This window comes from Typopeltis vanoorti, chromosome 13, assembly GCF_054136105.1.
Source record: "Typopeltis vanoorti isolate ZY-2024b chromosome 13, IOZ_Tvanoo_1.0, whole genome shotgun sequence".
Classification (NCBI taxonomy): domain Eukaryota; kingdom Metazoa; phylum Arthropoda; class Arachnida; order Uropygi; family Thelyphonidae; genus Typopeltis; species Typopeltis vanoorti.
In genome coordinates this window covers 35100568-35113979 of record NC_143561.1, presented here as the reverse complement: position 1 = coordinate 35113979, position 13412 = coordinate 35100568, and the positions used below count along the sequence as shown (strand labels likewise).

General features: G+C 33.4%; 1 protein-coding gene across 1 annotated transcript in view; it reads right to left on the bottom strand.

Annotated features, from left to right (window-relative positions):
* LOC150100045 (ATP-dependent translocase ABCB1-like) overlaps window positions 1–13412 on the bottom strand; it is a 280795-nt gene that overhangs the window by 204316 nt on the left and 63067 nt on the right. Inside the window, exons 6-7 of the mRNA XM_090403288.1 lie at window positions 11542–11772; window positions 1497–1668 (exon numbers count right to left, since the gene is read on the bottom strand). Of these exons, the coding sequence (XP_090259414.1) occupies window positions 1497–1668; window positions 11542–11772 (403 nt within the window). The remainder of the gene's footprint in view (window positions 1–1496; window positions 1669–11541; window positions 11773–13412) is intronic.

Here is a 13412-nt window from a genome sequence, read left to right as displayed (position 1 = left end):
CAACAGTTGAATGCATGCTTTAATATCATGTTTAGATCGGCCATCTCTGCATTGCATGCTTCCCAGTAAGTGAATCTTTCTACTTCTTCCAATTTTTCAACATTAACTGAAATTTTAATAGGTTTATTGCCTGAAAACTGTTTTTGATTTGTGAATACTGATCTTTAATCAGTAATCACTAAGTGGCTTAGAAACTCTCTCTGTTAATTCTTGTAACTGATGTTTATTATCTACTATTGGATCAGTAGTCAACAAATCTGAGATTGATTTTTTGCTACCAAATGTAATTCCAAACTACTGTTTTCCAAGGCTAAGTTTACTATATATTCCAAACATAGGTTAAAAAGCATCAGTGAAAGTATGTAGAGCCTTGACACACACACCTCTTTCCATTTGAAAGGCTTGTTAGAGTTTCCATTGATTTCTATTAACATTTCTGAGGAACTGTAAAGAGATTTAATTAGGCATACTATTGTATTATCTATTCCATACTGGTCCCCAATGCCTCATGCCATATTGAACTGAAGGCTTTCTATATATCTATAAATTGCGACATAGTATTTTATTATATTTAATATATTTTTCTCCAATGAGATGTATTGTAAATAAGTGTATTGTACTCTTGTTTTTCACAGAATTCTGCTTGGTTCTCTGAAAGTATACTTTCAGTGTAGGAAGTTAATAATAACATAAACTTAATCATGGAACTTTTCAAGCAACTTCAGGCCTCCAATAAGCAGGTTGCAGTCTTACACTGGAGGACTGTCTCCCACCAAAAAACAATTACAAATATCCATGCCCACGGCAGCATTCAAACATGCACCCTATTTGTTGTAGGGGAGCAGATATACCAACCATTCAGTCAACCAGGACAGCAAATTGTATAGCCAGGATACTGCCTAGTACTATTACAGTATCCTATAGAGCACTTGAGAGTAGATATCAGTAAATGATGATGATATATTTATTGAAATATACTTATGACTGTACTTCTCTAATATATTTTATACTATTTTTCCTGTTTACTTAATTTAATTTTTTGAAGTGTAATCAATCCATATATCCAGAATGTGCTTCTTTTTTTTTTTAAATACATACCAACTTTGTTTTATTGTTTTGTGGTACTCTGTCATACTTTAAACTTTTTAAGTAATCTTCAGAATATTTTTTCTGCCATCACGATATTTATCTTCCATTTTCTTTGCAAACTTCTCTCATAAATTTTGTTCTGTATCTTTTATGCATAGCTTTAGTTATCATATGTATCTTATTTCTTCTTAAGACTCATGTGCTGATTTACATTTTAGGACATTATCTATATTATTATTTATTTATTTATTTTTTACAAGAAGAGATGCTAGGAGATTGTTAATATCATATAAAAAATAAGTTAAACTGTACCCTCACTTAATACTTCATATTAAATGAGTTGTATGGTTTAACTTTTTTTTTTTTGTAATTAATTTTTCCATTATTTCCAAAAAATTATATCTTACCTTTGCCATGATGCCTGTAGCAATGATAAGGACAGGCATAACAGAGAGGATTACAAGAGTAAGTTTCCATCCATAAACCAAAGCACAGATTAAGCATAAAATAGTGGTTGATATGAAGAATATACCTATACTTAATTTTTGTCCAAGCCCATCCTCAATTCGTGTAAGATCACTAAGGAATATTAAATAAAATTTGAGCAAATATAAATGTACAAACTATATATAATAATAATTCTATTCTAACTATTCAAAGCTTGATATCACATGTTATGGATGTGTTCTTATCAGGCTGTTGCCTCACATCAAATTATGGTTTGATCATGCATAATTGAATCTTGCTTCAATACCAATTTCTCTCTCTTTCTCGGCAGAAATGCTACTTTCTGTTCTTAAAAACAGTAAGATATTTTACAATTTCTTCAATTTACCTAATCTGCACCAAGCTTAAACCTGAATGAATAAGAAAGATAATACAGGCATATATTAATTTATGTAGTAATTGCATTCACAAAATTATGAGAAATTTGTATATAATATATATGCCATCTTCTCCAGCCATAAAACAATGAACAGAGAAGGTGGTACAACATGGCATGTAGATAAAGGTAAACTTCCAACTATACCACAATTGGCACATTTCAGAACCAGAAAGAATGATGTGGATGTTAAAATGAAACAAAAACATCCAAATCTTCTTAATCATTTATTATTGCTACTATTATGATGTCTCCATGGAAAATATAGAATCATTTTAAATATGCTATGTTTCTATTATCACCACATGCCCCACTCTAATAATGAATTCTTCTGCACACCAAATGAATAAATAGTTTCTAATACCTTTCCTAACCAAGTCTTTGTACAGCCATAACTGACTCAAGTCTTCTTGCAATGAATGTGACAGCATATGACTAATCTACCAATACAATCCCCTCATTTTGAATTCTAACTTCATCTCTCTCTTTTTCATGCACTTTTTTCTTTCTTTCTCTTCTACAAATTAAAATGAAGTCCATACTCATAATAATGTTTTATGATAACATGAGAGGAAAAAATATATATTTATTAAACTCAATAATATTTTACTGGGTTTCTAACTGTCATCTAACGATTATATAGAAATCTAACAATTTCTATATAATAAATATCTTTTCATCTGATTGTATGTGAAGGAGTATCCAGAGCATATGTGAAGGAGTATCCAGAGCATGGTCTTGTGTTCTTCGGTCAATGTTAACTGATCTGCCAGTTGTCTAAAGTAGGCCAAACTTGGCACAAGGAAGTTTATACACTAAAATGTTCAAGAGATTGTAGTTGATCTTTAGAACATATGAAGGTAGTTAGCTGACTGAAAGGTTTGAAAACGGTATGGAGCTCACACCTTTTTAGCCAATAGCTACAGCACATATAAAATGGATAAAATATTGCATGCACCCTCTAACCTTCCAATGCACAGGATCACAGAAAAACTATTCCCATTCTATATGTTAAGGTTACATCAAAGTTCTCTGCAAATGTGATCTCTATGCCACTTTCAAACCATTCATTCAGCTACTTTCATACATTCTCCAAAAGAAAAACTGCATCCTCTTGGATATCCCAGAGTGTATAAAGTTCCTTGCATCTCCAGTTTAGCCTACTTTTGATAGACTGATAGATCAGTTAATATTCGGCTTGAAGAACACAAAAATTACATCTGTGATCAGCTGTATGGCAAGTCAAGATTAGCAGACCATGCTCTAGATACTCCTTCACATAGGATCAGATGGAGGAAAACATCTTTATTGTATAGAAGTCATTATAGGTCTGAGAGAATATTTTTAGAATCAGCATCAGCTATGAAGCACTCTCCTAACCTCAACAGGTATGGTTGCATTAATTTACTAAAAATCTGGGAGACTGTTATTTTAAGCATGACTTCTGTAAATTTACTTCATGGTTATCTGACCCATAGAGAGCACTATGTAAGAACATTAGTTCTGTTGTCAGTTACAATTTAAATTATTTTCCTCAATTATGCTAGTTATAAAACTAACAAAATGTTAGCAAGTTGAATAAATATATTTTTCTTCCTCTACTAGTGTTATTTATATCATAAAGCATTATTATGAATCATCAATGACACCTAAGCCTTTTTGTATGAAGCCCATACTCCTAAACTTTCTTCTCAAAATTGTTTTTATTTAACTTCAGTTCTAGTTCTCTCCATCCTCTCTCTCTCTCTCTCTCTCTTACCTATTATTTTTCATTTTTGGTATCCAGTAGATACCAGGTATCTTCAGTATCCAAAATTAACTAGCCCTAATGTTATTTTTCTATTTGCTAAAAGCTAAAAATATGTGTTTAGTTCTGAAAAATTTAGCTTTTCATGTTATATCATCTTTTTCATTTTCTATTTTGGCTCCTAATAATCTGGTAGATTGGAAATTATCAGAAAACACTGACATCTTCATCATACATGGAAGTTGTTCGCCTTGTCAGAAATCAGTGATCATTTGCATTACTGCATTTCATGCACTTTGAAATTCAAATTTCTATGTAGGAAGTTCTATATTTCCTACACATCTTCCTTAGTAATCTTTTCATTCTTCCCCTATGATTCCCCCTTATCAGTATTTCTCAGAAATTATGATCTGTGAACAATATCTCTCTCTTCATCACCAACTTTTATGCATCACACAGTACTGTAACACAGTGTGGAGATTTTTGACCTTTCATACACAGGAATCTATGTACCTAAGAGTATCTCCTCATCATTCTAAAATTTAAATGTCCAAATATCATATGGCAATCTGGATGTACTGTTAAGTGTCTTAGCCAGGAACAATTTTTTTTTTTACCTCTGCTTATCAACATCAACTAGAAACATTTCCTTTTAGTTAGTATTTACAAATGCATTCAATTATACTGCTAAAAATATTATGATATTGCACATACAGTATTGAAGAATCCAAAGATTCACTATATAAATATTAGCAGTACAAGAGAACAATTATACTACAGCAAAAGAAAGTTTTCATTGAAAATGCAAAATGGCTTAATCAGTTTATTTGAAACTTACAAAAGCTAACATTAGGTTTCAAATGAAAGAAGTCTGGCCTCTTCTTCTCCAAAAAAAAGGGAGAAAGCTTTTGCTTCTCTTTAAGCTGAGGTATGGTGAAGTAGCTCCATCAGCAAGCATGCAGATATAAAAACCAATTAGAAAGCCATTAAAAGGTATGTAAAGATGTTGCCAATTTTAGCCATTTAGTCAAAGTTTCATGTTGGTGTAAATATCATGTTACTTATTTTTATATTCATAATGGATAGAAAACTACAGAATTAGAAACATATTTTCATTTTCACTTATGGAGAATATCATTTCCACCAATAAATAAATAATATTAAAACCGATTTCAGTAAAAGAGCTGCTTTTAACATCATTAAAAGAGTAAATTTTGAAAAATATCACAATGTAGAGGATACTCTTTTACAAATTATAAATCAAAACACAAAACACAGGAAAATTGGCTTTAGTTAGTGAGAGATGGGAGATCACTGCGAGCAAGTTTAATTATTGAAATATTGATTGGAATAAAGAGAAATGAACTTGAGTTCTTAAGGAGTGACTATCTTAAGCAATAAGCAAAGGCACACAACAGTTGAGAGTCTGATCTGATCATATCAGAGGATGTGACTGTGAATGGAGTGTCTAATCTTCCTCCATTTGGTGAAAGTGATGATGAGGTGATCACCTGGGTTATAGCTAATAATATGAGAACATCTGTGAAGAAGTCCTATATATGTGTGGAATGATAGAGCCAGAGATTATGAAAAGCTTAAGAGACAACAGGCAACTATAGCATGGAAAAAGAAGTTGAGCAGAAAAGAGACAGATGCTGCTTGAGTACTGATGAAGAGCTATTTAACAGTGGCAATGTCTGAGTAAACTTCAAAGGTGAAAAGGTTAAATAAGGTAGGAGTAAAATGGATGAATTAAGGGATTATGCATGAAATCTGGAAGAAGAAGGCACTCGGAGGCAAATGCAAGATGAATGTGATAATAATCAGTTGCACAAAGAGTGCGATGAGCAGGCCAGAAAAGTAACTCGGTTGGCAAAGCAGCATGAGCAGAAATTAGCCAACTGCCCAGAACAGCCCTGATGAGCTCTTTCAATACGTAGCAAGTAGAAGAAAGAATAACTATGAGAAGATCATAGCTGATGACAATGATAGATTGGTGGCTGCTAAAGAGGATACAGTTGAAGTATTCAATGAGTAACTTGTCAGAGTATTTTATCCTCATGAATGTGACATCAGGACTGATAGTGAGTGATCAGAAGTATATGAGGAAGAAATATTTTAGAAAACAGCACCCATGGCATACCTGTTTAACGTAAGTTTTGCAACAAACAGGGAAAGCCCCAAAGGAGTGGAAAGAGGTTAAAATTATGGAAGAGAAATAAGATTGATGCTACAAACTATAAGCTAGTCTACGTGTCTGGGGTTGTAGTTAATGTTGGATAGGTTGATGAGAGCTAGGATTCCAAAACAGATTAATAATAGTGGTATTCTCTATGAAAATCAGTATGAGTTTCTTAATGGGGGGGGGATCATGTTTTAGCAATTTACTAAATGTATTACAACAAGGTAACAAATTTACAGAATAAGAGATGCATATATGGTGGAACATGGAGTATTTTTCAAAGGCCTTTGATACAGTTCCACAGAACAAGATGCATAACAAAACTGGAATGGATGGGATTGGATAAAAGACTAGTTAGTTGGATAAGTGACAGACTGTTGAATAGGTATCAACAGGTTGTATACTGGGGTAAGTAGTGTTAAATCTTGAATAAAGGAGAAATTTATTGTACTACATTTCATTCAGATTTAACAAGTATCAGACTCTCGGAAAAATACTTGTATATTGGTAAAGGTGAAATTGATTGTAAAATAATGATAAAATCTATGATTTAAAAATTTCCTTATGTAATATAATGTTAAGTGTCTTTGTGAATACAACAGAGGTTGAAAATAGATGAAAAAATGTTAGTATGCCAAAGTTTAGATCAAAGTTACAGAAGAGATAAGCGGATTAAAAACAGGTCCGGAAGCAGTGACGTAAGCAAGGTCTAAAAGGCGTGCGGAAGTTTCTCGTGGACACGCAAGGAGGAGTGACTGCACGGAGTGCAGAAGAATTAGGTGCCGTGTAAACAAAAAATGACGTAGTAGGGAGAATATCACAGCAGTGAATATATAGAACTTGGCAATGCCAACTCGGGGCTTTTTTCCCATCTTGTTCCTGTTGTTCCCAGAGAAGGAAGTTCGAGTGTGGTCGAGAAGGACGATGTCCATAGGCAGCTATGCGGTCAGACAGAGATCCAGCGTGAGCATAGGCCTCGGCACAGCGGTATAATCAGCATAGACTGAGATGATATGCGGAACCACGTGGACCGATCCCTGCAGACCAGCTACGCCGACATCGAAGGAAGTGAATCGTGAACGTATTTGCTAGCCAGTCTTTTCTGAAAGCAGTAAACCAGAGGCCATAAGGATATAACAGATGATCGAAGGAGAAAGCCAGAGCGATCCTAATGCCCTGGTGATGTAAGAACTTTTTAAATCCTTTGTATATACAGGAATGTTAGGTTGTAACAAAGATAGGAACTGATAAGTTATTGGACTTTCGAAGTGTAATAGGACTTCAGCATCTGATCCACATATAGAACTTTATAGCTCTGTGTATGAGAACTTGCAAAATATTGTGATTGAATATATAGTTTTGTTATAGTCAGATAGTTCCTGAGACCAAGATTTGGTAAATGATTACCAATGAATGTTAAGTAATTAGATGGAATTCATAATATGTTTAGTATTAGATATTGCTTCATGTTGAGAATGATCAAGAATGCCCAGGTTACACTTGCATGATTGAATTAGTTTAGTTAAGTAATTATCAGTAATTGTACCGTATTTCTTAATGAATAAATCCTTTCTTGTCAACCTAATAACTTGCCTGATCTATGTTCTCAATCATCACAGTAGAAACTGTGAGAATCAGAATTTTGGGGATAGCCACGACTGCAGTAAAATTAAGACACAAGTTTTTGGTGAAATTTGGAATAGTATTTGTATAGATATTGAATATTGTGCCATTCTGAGTGTTTTCTCCCAGACAACGAAGCTTCTTTAGTCTAATAATTTTGGATGGCACAGCGTTAAGAAATAAATTTTTCAAAAATTAGAAACGGGGTTAATACCAGAATTATAACAAAGGGATTGGCTCTAGCCTGAAGCAGTGTCTTTGTTAACAGTGCAGTGCATTATCATTCAATACGTGTATAGCGGCCAGCAGATAGAGAAATAATAAGACTTAAGAGAGAATTAAGAGAGACAAATGAGTAAGTAAGGTAGATAGGTAAGGGTATATATCAACGCAACGTAATTTTACAAAAGGTGCAGACAGTAGGATAATTGAAGATTTAATTGGAGATTTAGTAAGATTTTTTTAATTTTTTTCTTATAAACATAAAAAAAATTAAAGGTATAAAAATAACAAAATTAACATACATTTTAACAGTAGTATCCCAAAAGAGGGAAAGTCACTAGCAGTAATGGTCCGAATTTTTCATATTTTCCTGCTCTACTGCTCTTCTCCTCATAGTTCTTGCCAACTTTGCATATATGCAAAAAGCTGAATATCTCCAGTTAAACCTCTTCCAGTATCATCAACCTATAAGTCAAACAGTAATGGTCTCATTCAGGGTTTGTTTTGGGATTATTATTGTTTGACTTATAGGTTAATGATATTGTGACAGGCTTAAATTGAGATATACAACTGTGTGCATATTTGGGAAGAACTATGAGGAGTAGAACAATTGTAGCCTTATAGGAAGATGTGAATAGACCAGTGAGCGAAGCCACCAGTTTTATGGTACAAACTATAGGGTCTTGAAATCAGGTAGGCAAGGATGAGATACAGAGTATAAAGAGGATGTAAGCAGCAGAGAGAGATGAGAAGTAGTTTTTTTGCATGGAGAATAGTGAGTGTGGAGATGATGAATGCATTTCAGGCATTCATCATCTCCACACTCACTATTCTCACTCATCATACTCACTATTCTCACTCATCAAATCATGAGTTACATGTATGTAACTCATGATTTGATGAATTACATGCATGACATGGGACCTCACACAATGTGTTTTTTGACTCCATGGAAATCTGATACCACCAGTTCAACTACTTTAGTTCAAAAAGAATTTTAGGGAGGTTTTAGGTGCACCATCCCAAACATGTGAATAGTATTCTCACGGTGGACAGAATCTTTTTCAAGCAGCTGAGGAAGCTACTGATGTATGTGCTTAGCACAGGAAAGGCCAGAGGTAAATGTCACTCCATGGAGATATATATATATATATGTTCCTCTCTGGATGATCTGTGTTAATTATTGAGGTAAAATAAGATGAAATGAAGAATGCTATGAAGAATGGAGATCAGTGTTTATGGATCTGGTTGCAGAAAGTCAAGAAACTTGGAATTAAGGTTTGTTAGACATGTCTTCCTTGTTGGATGAGTAGGAAGAATTAAGTGTACTATCATTATCAGCAAAACTATGGATAGCATTATTAGTGAATGAGAGAAGGTCATTTAAATATAGGAGAAAAAGAGTAGGCAAGAGAATAGAGCTCTAAGATACTCTTGCTTTGGTGCAAAGCTTGAACAGAGGAACCCACTTTCCTAAGTGTAGCCTGTTTCCACAAATGGGATTATAGTGAAGAAAGTGTTACTGCCTTATTAGGCATATCTTCCTTAAATGGAAGAAATGCCTACTAGATAGTGAAACACCACTACCCTGTTTAATGAAGATGTGAAGTGGCTATTGCCATGTTTCATATCCATAATAAGGCCTAGAGTTTCTCTCCACTCTTCACACATACAATGCAGGTGTATGTGTGAAGAGTGCATGCTCAGGCCTTACTGAGCATGCTCTCGATACCATAATTAATTAATGAGGGAGCCCATACCTCCTCCATTTAAGGGTACAGCAGTAAAGTGGTTTCTGCAGGTAATCTGCTAGCCTGTTAGTAATGCTTCAAGAGGATTCCTGACCAGCTGCTTACTCTACTAGGTGTGCCTAGAAGTTGTTTGAATACAGCTTACAGAGAGCACTGTCCATGCTTGGACCTGAATCTGGGCATTTCCTGTGTCAGAGTCATATCCACAAGTCCTTCACCTCTGCTCTGTAAATATTCCAGTATCATGAAAGATAGTATAACAAATTATGATGATAGTGTGGTTGAAAAAAAAAACTTCCACAAAAAACAAAAAAAAAGTTTGAAAAATATGAACAGATCAAGAGGGAACAAAGTACTGAATATGATATGATTTATTTAGATTATAGCAAAGCCTTTGATGGAATTTCACATAAAAGCCCACTGATTAAAATGCAAAACTATGGATAGCATTATTAGTGAATGAGAGGAGTAATGATCCTAATCATCTAGTGAGAAGAGAAACTGGATGGATGTTAGGACCATAGATAGAGCTTGTTATAATGGACATTTTGCAGGATGCTGACCTTTACAATGTACCTATGGAGTTTTGATTAAGACTTTTCACGAAAATTTTAAAGGTCAGCAGTGAAGGTCAGCAGACTGTGGGATTAGTTCAAAGAAGCTTCACCTGCAAGAGGAAGGAAGTAAATGTACCATTATACCTTTAGTAACGTATACCATTATACTTTAGTCAGATAAATACTAAATTCTAGTTTCCAGTTTTTAATGGATGCCAAGTGTATAGAGGGACTGCATCAATGATAATTATTAGAATCAGTTAGTTGCAATCTGATGAATTTAACTAACTTCCTTCCAGTAAAGGAGATCTGACTCAAGTTTAGAAGTTAATCCAAGATACATAACACAACACAACAGGAGTTGTGTTGTATTATGTGTAACACAACAGGAGTTTGCTGCATTTAGCTGACTGGGTGAACCAGGCCATACTAGAGGACATTAAAAAAAAAAAAAAGAAAACAGAAGAGCAAGAAGAGAGTTAGAACAAATATACAAAATGTATTGCTTACTGTGGATAGAAAGTACGTTACATAGCCTTCAACAGGCTGTAGAATTGGTAAATTCATTTAACTTTAAGATAGAATTCGATAATGTTATCTGCTTGAGGATAGGTTAATTAAAATATATGTATAATGATTATCTAATTTGCTATTGTTGAACTTATCAGTACTGTTTGTTATGTGTATTAGCATAAATATGCACAAAAATATTTAAAAAAATAATAAAAAATAAAGATGAAGGAATGAATGGGAAGAAGATAAGCTGAGTGAAATTGCACAAGCCATCCTATATACCAGCAGTGAAATATGAAGTCTGCATATTGGTCTGGTCGCAGTGGTATTAGTAAGTGGTGATCAGTTTACCTGCTGTTTGTTTTCCATCCCCCCCCCCATTCCCCAGCAATGAGTAGTCAGTCTTAGACTGTGATTGTGAGATTAGTTTTCCACTGAGTGGTAGTTTTTAATTCAGAAACATAAAACTGACTTTGATCACTACATGTACATCCTAGTATAAACGTAAATTTGGGTATTTCAGTGACTTTATGCTGCTGCCCTAGATGAACATACATTTCCTGGAAAGCAATAATAATAATAATATAAAGATAATATAGAATTAATTGTTTAGATTGAAATTATATCGAACAAAAAAACCCACTGGACATCTGTAAGAGAATAAGGTAAAGACTAGATTTGCAACCAAATGTAAGTTGGGCAGTGTAGGGGAAAAACCTCCATAATATTTAGGAGAAGGGGAGGTGGAATTGTAAACTAATGTCAGAATATATAAAAAAGCAAATTTATATACTAAGAGAAGGGTATAAAAATGTTACATAATGACTTAATATATATTTATATATTTGGAAAATAAACATTTTCTTAAAAATGAATGTGTTTGCATTAATTTCATAAGAATGTGTCTTAATATTAAAATCCGTCAATTCAATTTAGTAACTATTTCAGACATCACAGATTATATTATAACTTACGTAGTCAACTGACTAGCAAAATCCCCAGTTTGCTGTTTGTCAAACCAGCCTATATCTTGTCGTAAAATGGACCTCATAAATCGACATCTTATTCGATGTGCCTGATTAGCTGCTGCTGCCGTGAAACAATTGACTGAAACATAATTAAAGATGAGCAGAATACCACCCATTGCTGATAACAGACCAGAAAGTAGTTCAGTATTTTTTAAAAATTCTTCTTTCCCATAGGATCTAATTTGAAAAAAGAAAAAAAAATAGTAAATAAAATAATTAATTATTTTAGTAAGCAAAATAAGATAAAGAAAACTTATCAAGAAAAAAGGATACATTATAAAAAAATTGTCAAACTGTTCAAGAGTATGCAAATTTCTGGCAGCAAGAAAAAAAAAATTTTTTTTTATCATAAAAAATATAAAGTGTTCCTTATATTGCCTAATGATGCAGCCCACTTAAACAACAACAACAACAAAAAAAAAAAAATCACATATCAAATTTTGGATGTCTAATAGGATTTCCATCTACATCACAAAAGAGGATTTTGTTAAAGGACTAAAAGTTATTTCTCATTACTTAAGAATGGGTACTATTTTTGTGGAATTATTTCCAGGGCAGTGTACAGCAAAACTATGGTTGCAAAATTTTTAGGTTACAACTTTTCAGGAACCTAAAAAATGTACCTTTTTAGGTTGATTTGTTCCAACTTCAAAAAGATGCATTGCAAGGTTCTGATAACAGAATCAGAATTTTGTGCTGGCAGAGAACATCCAATATGATCTGATTTTAATGAAACTGAAAATCAGATTACCGTCAAGCAGCATTTTTAAACTTCTTTTTTTTTTTTTGGATATGTGTCAGATTTAAAAATATTCAGATCTTTTTAATTCTCTTTGATTTACATTCTAAATTGGTGTTTCAAATGATTCAGTTAACCTAATCTCTGTGTACAAATATTTTAACATCAACCATGTACAGGGGTGTAATTACGCCCCATGCATTTTCAGTGCAAAATGTAAAGAAAAAACTTGGAAATAAAACTTCCAGCATATATTAGAATGCCAATCATAGTATAGATTTCATCAGCATCAGTTTCATACCAAATACGAGGTCGTTTGTATTCGTGTGGATTTCTGGATGTATCGTAATGATCTCTGGCTTTTCTATTAGTTTCACACACAATCATGTTTAGAATTGTTTCAGGAATTATTTGCTTGAAACAGTCCATTGCAGAGTGTAGATTTTGAGTTAGTATTGCTCAGGCAATTCTTTCTCTTTCTCGAAATACCTGAAAGTCAGGAACTTTATGTACATCACTAGGAACATTGGTCCATCTTCTGTTCATTTTTGAGTTTCTATTCAGATACACAAAAACATTTTTCAGGATATTCTCAGCAGAAGAACCAGCAGCTCAGCCATCCATGGTAACTATAGATTCCGCATTTGCTTCTTCTTCTCTTAATCCTTCATCTAATGTGGTATATATTCTACTATTTAGGTTTTTTTTGGTTAAATTTATTTTAAAACTAAGTTATACCAATTAGTTTTGCCAACTATGGCTGCTGGCTTCATCAAGGTAAAAGATGTATAAAAAATAAGAACACTTAAACGCTAAAAACTGTTTACATTAAAACCATAAAATGAACTGAATACAATTTCATTTTTATAAAAGCAGAATGCGTACATCACACACAGCGTGTGTATGATCTACTAGTTGTTATGTAGGAACGTTCTGTAGTTGGCAGCAAAATTTAATTCTGGCATGTTGAAAGATCTAATGAGGGTCTTCCAGATCTCGGGCAAAATCAATCCTTGGTTTCTATTAAGGTTTTCTTCTGAACAGAGAAATGTTGTTGCTTCTTTTATAATTCGGGAGC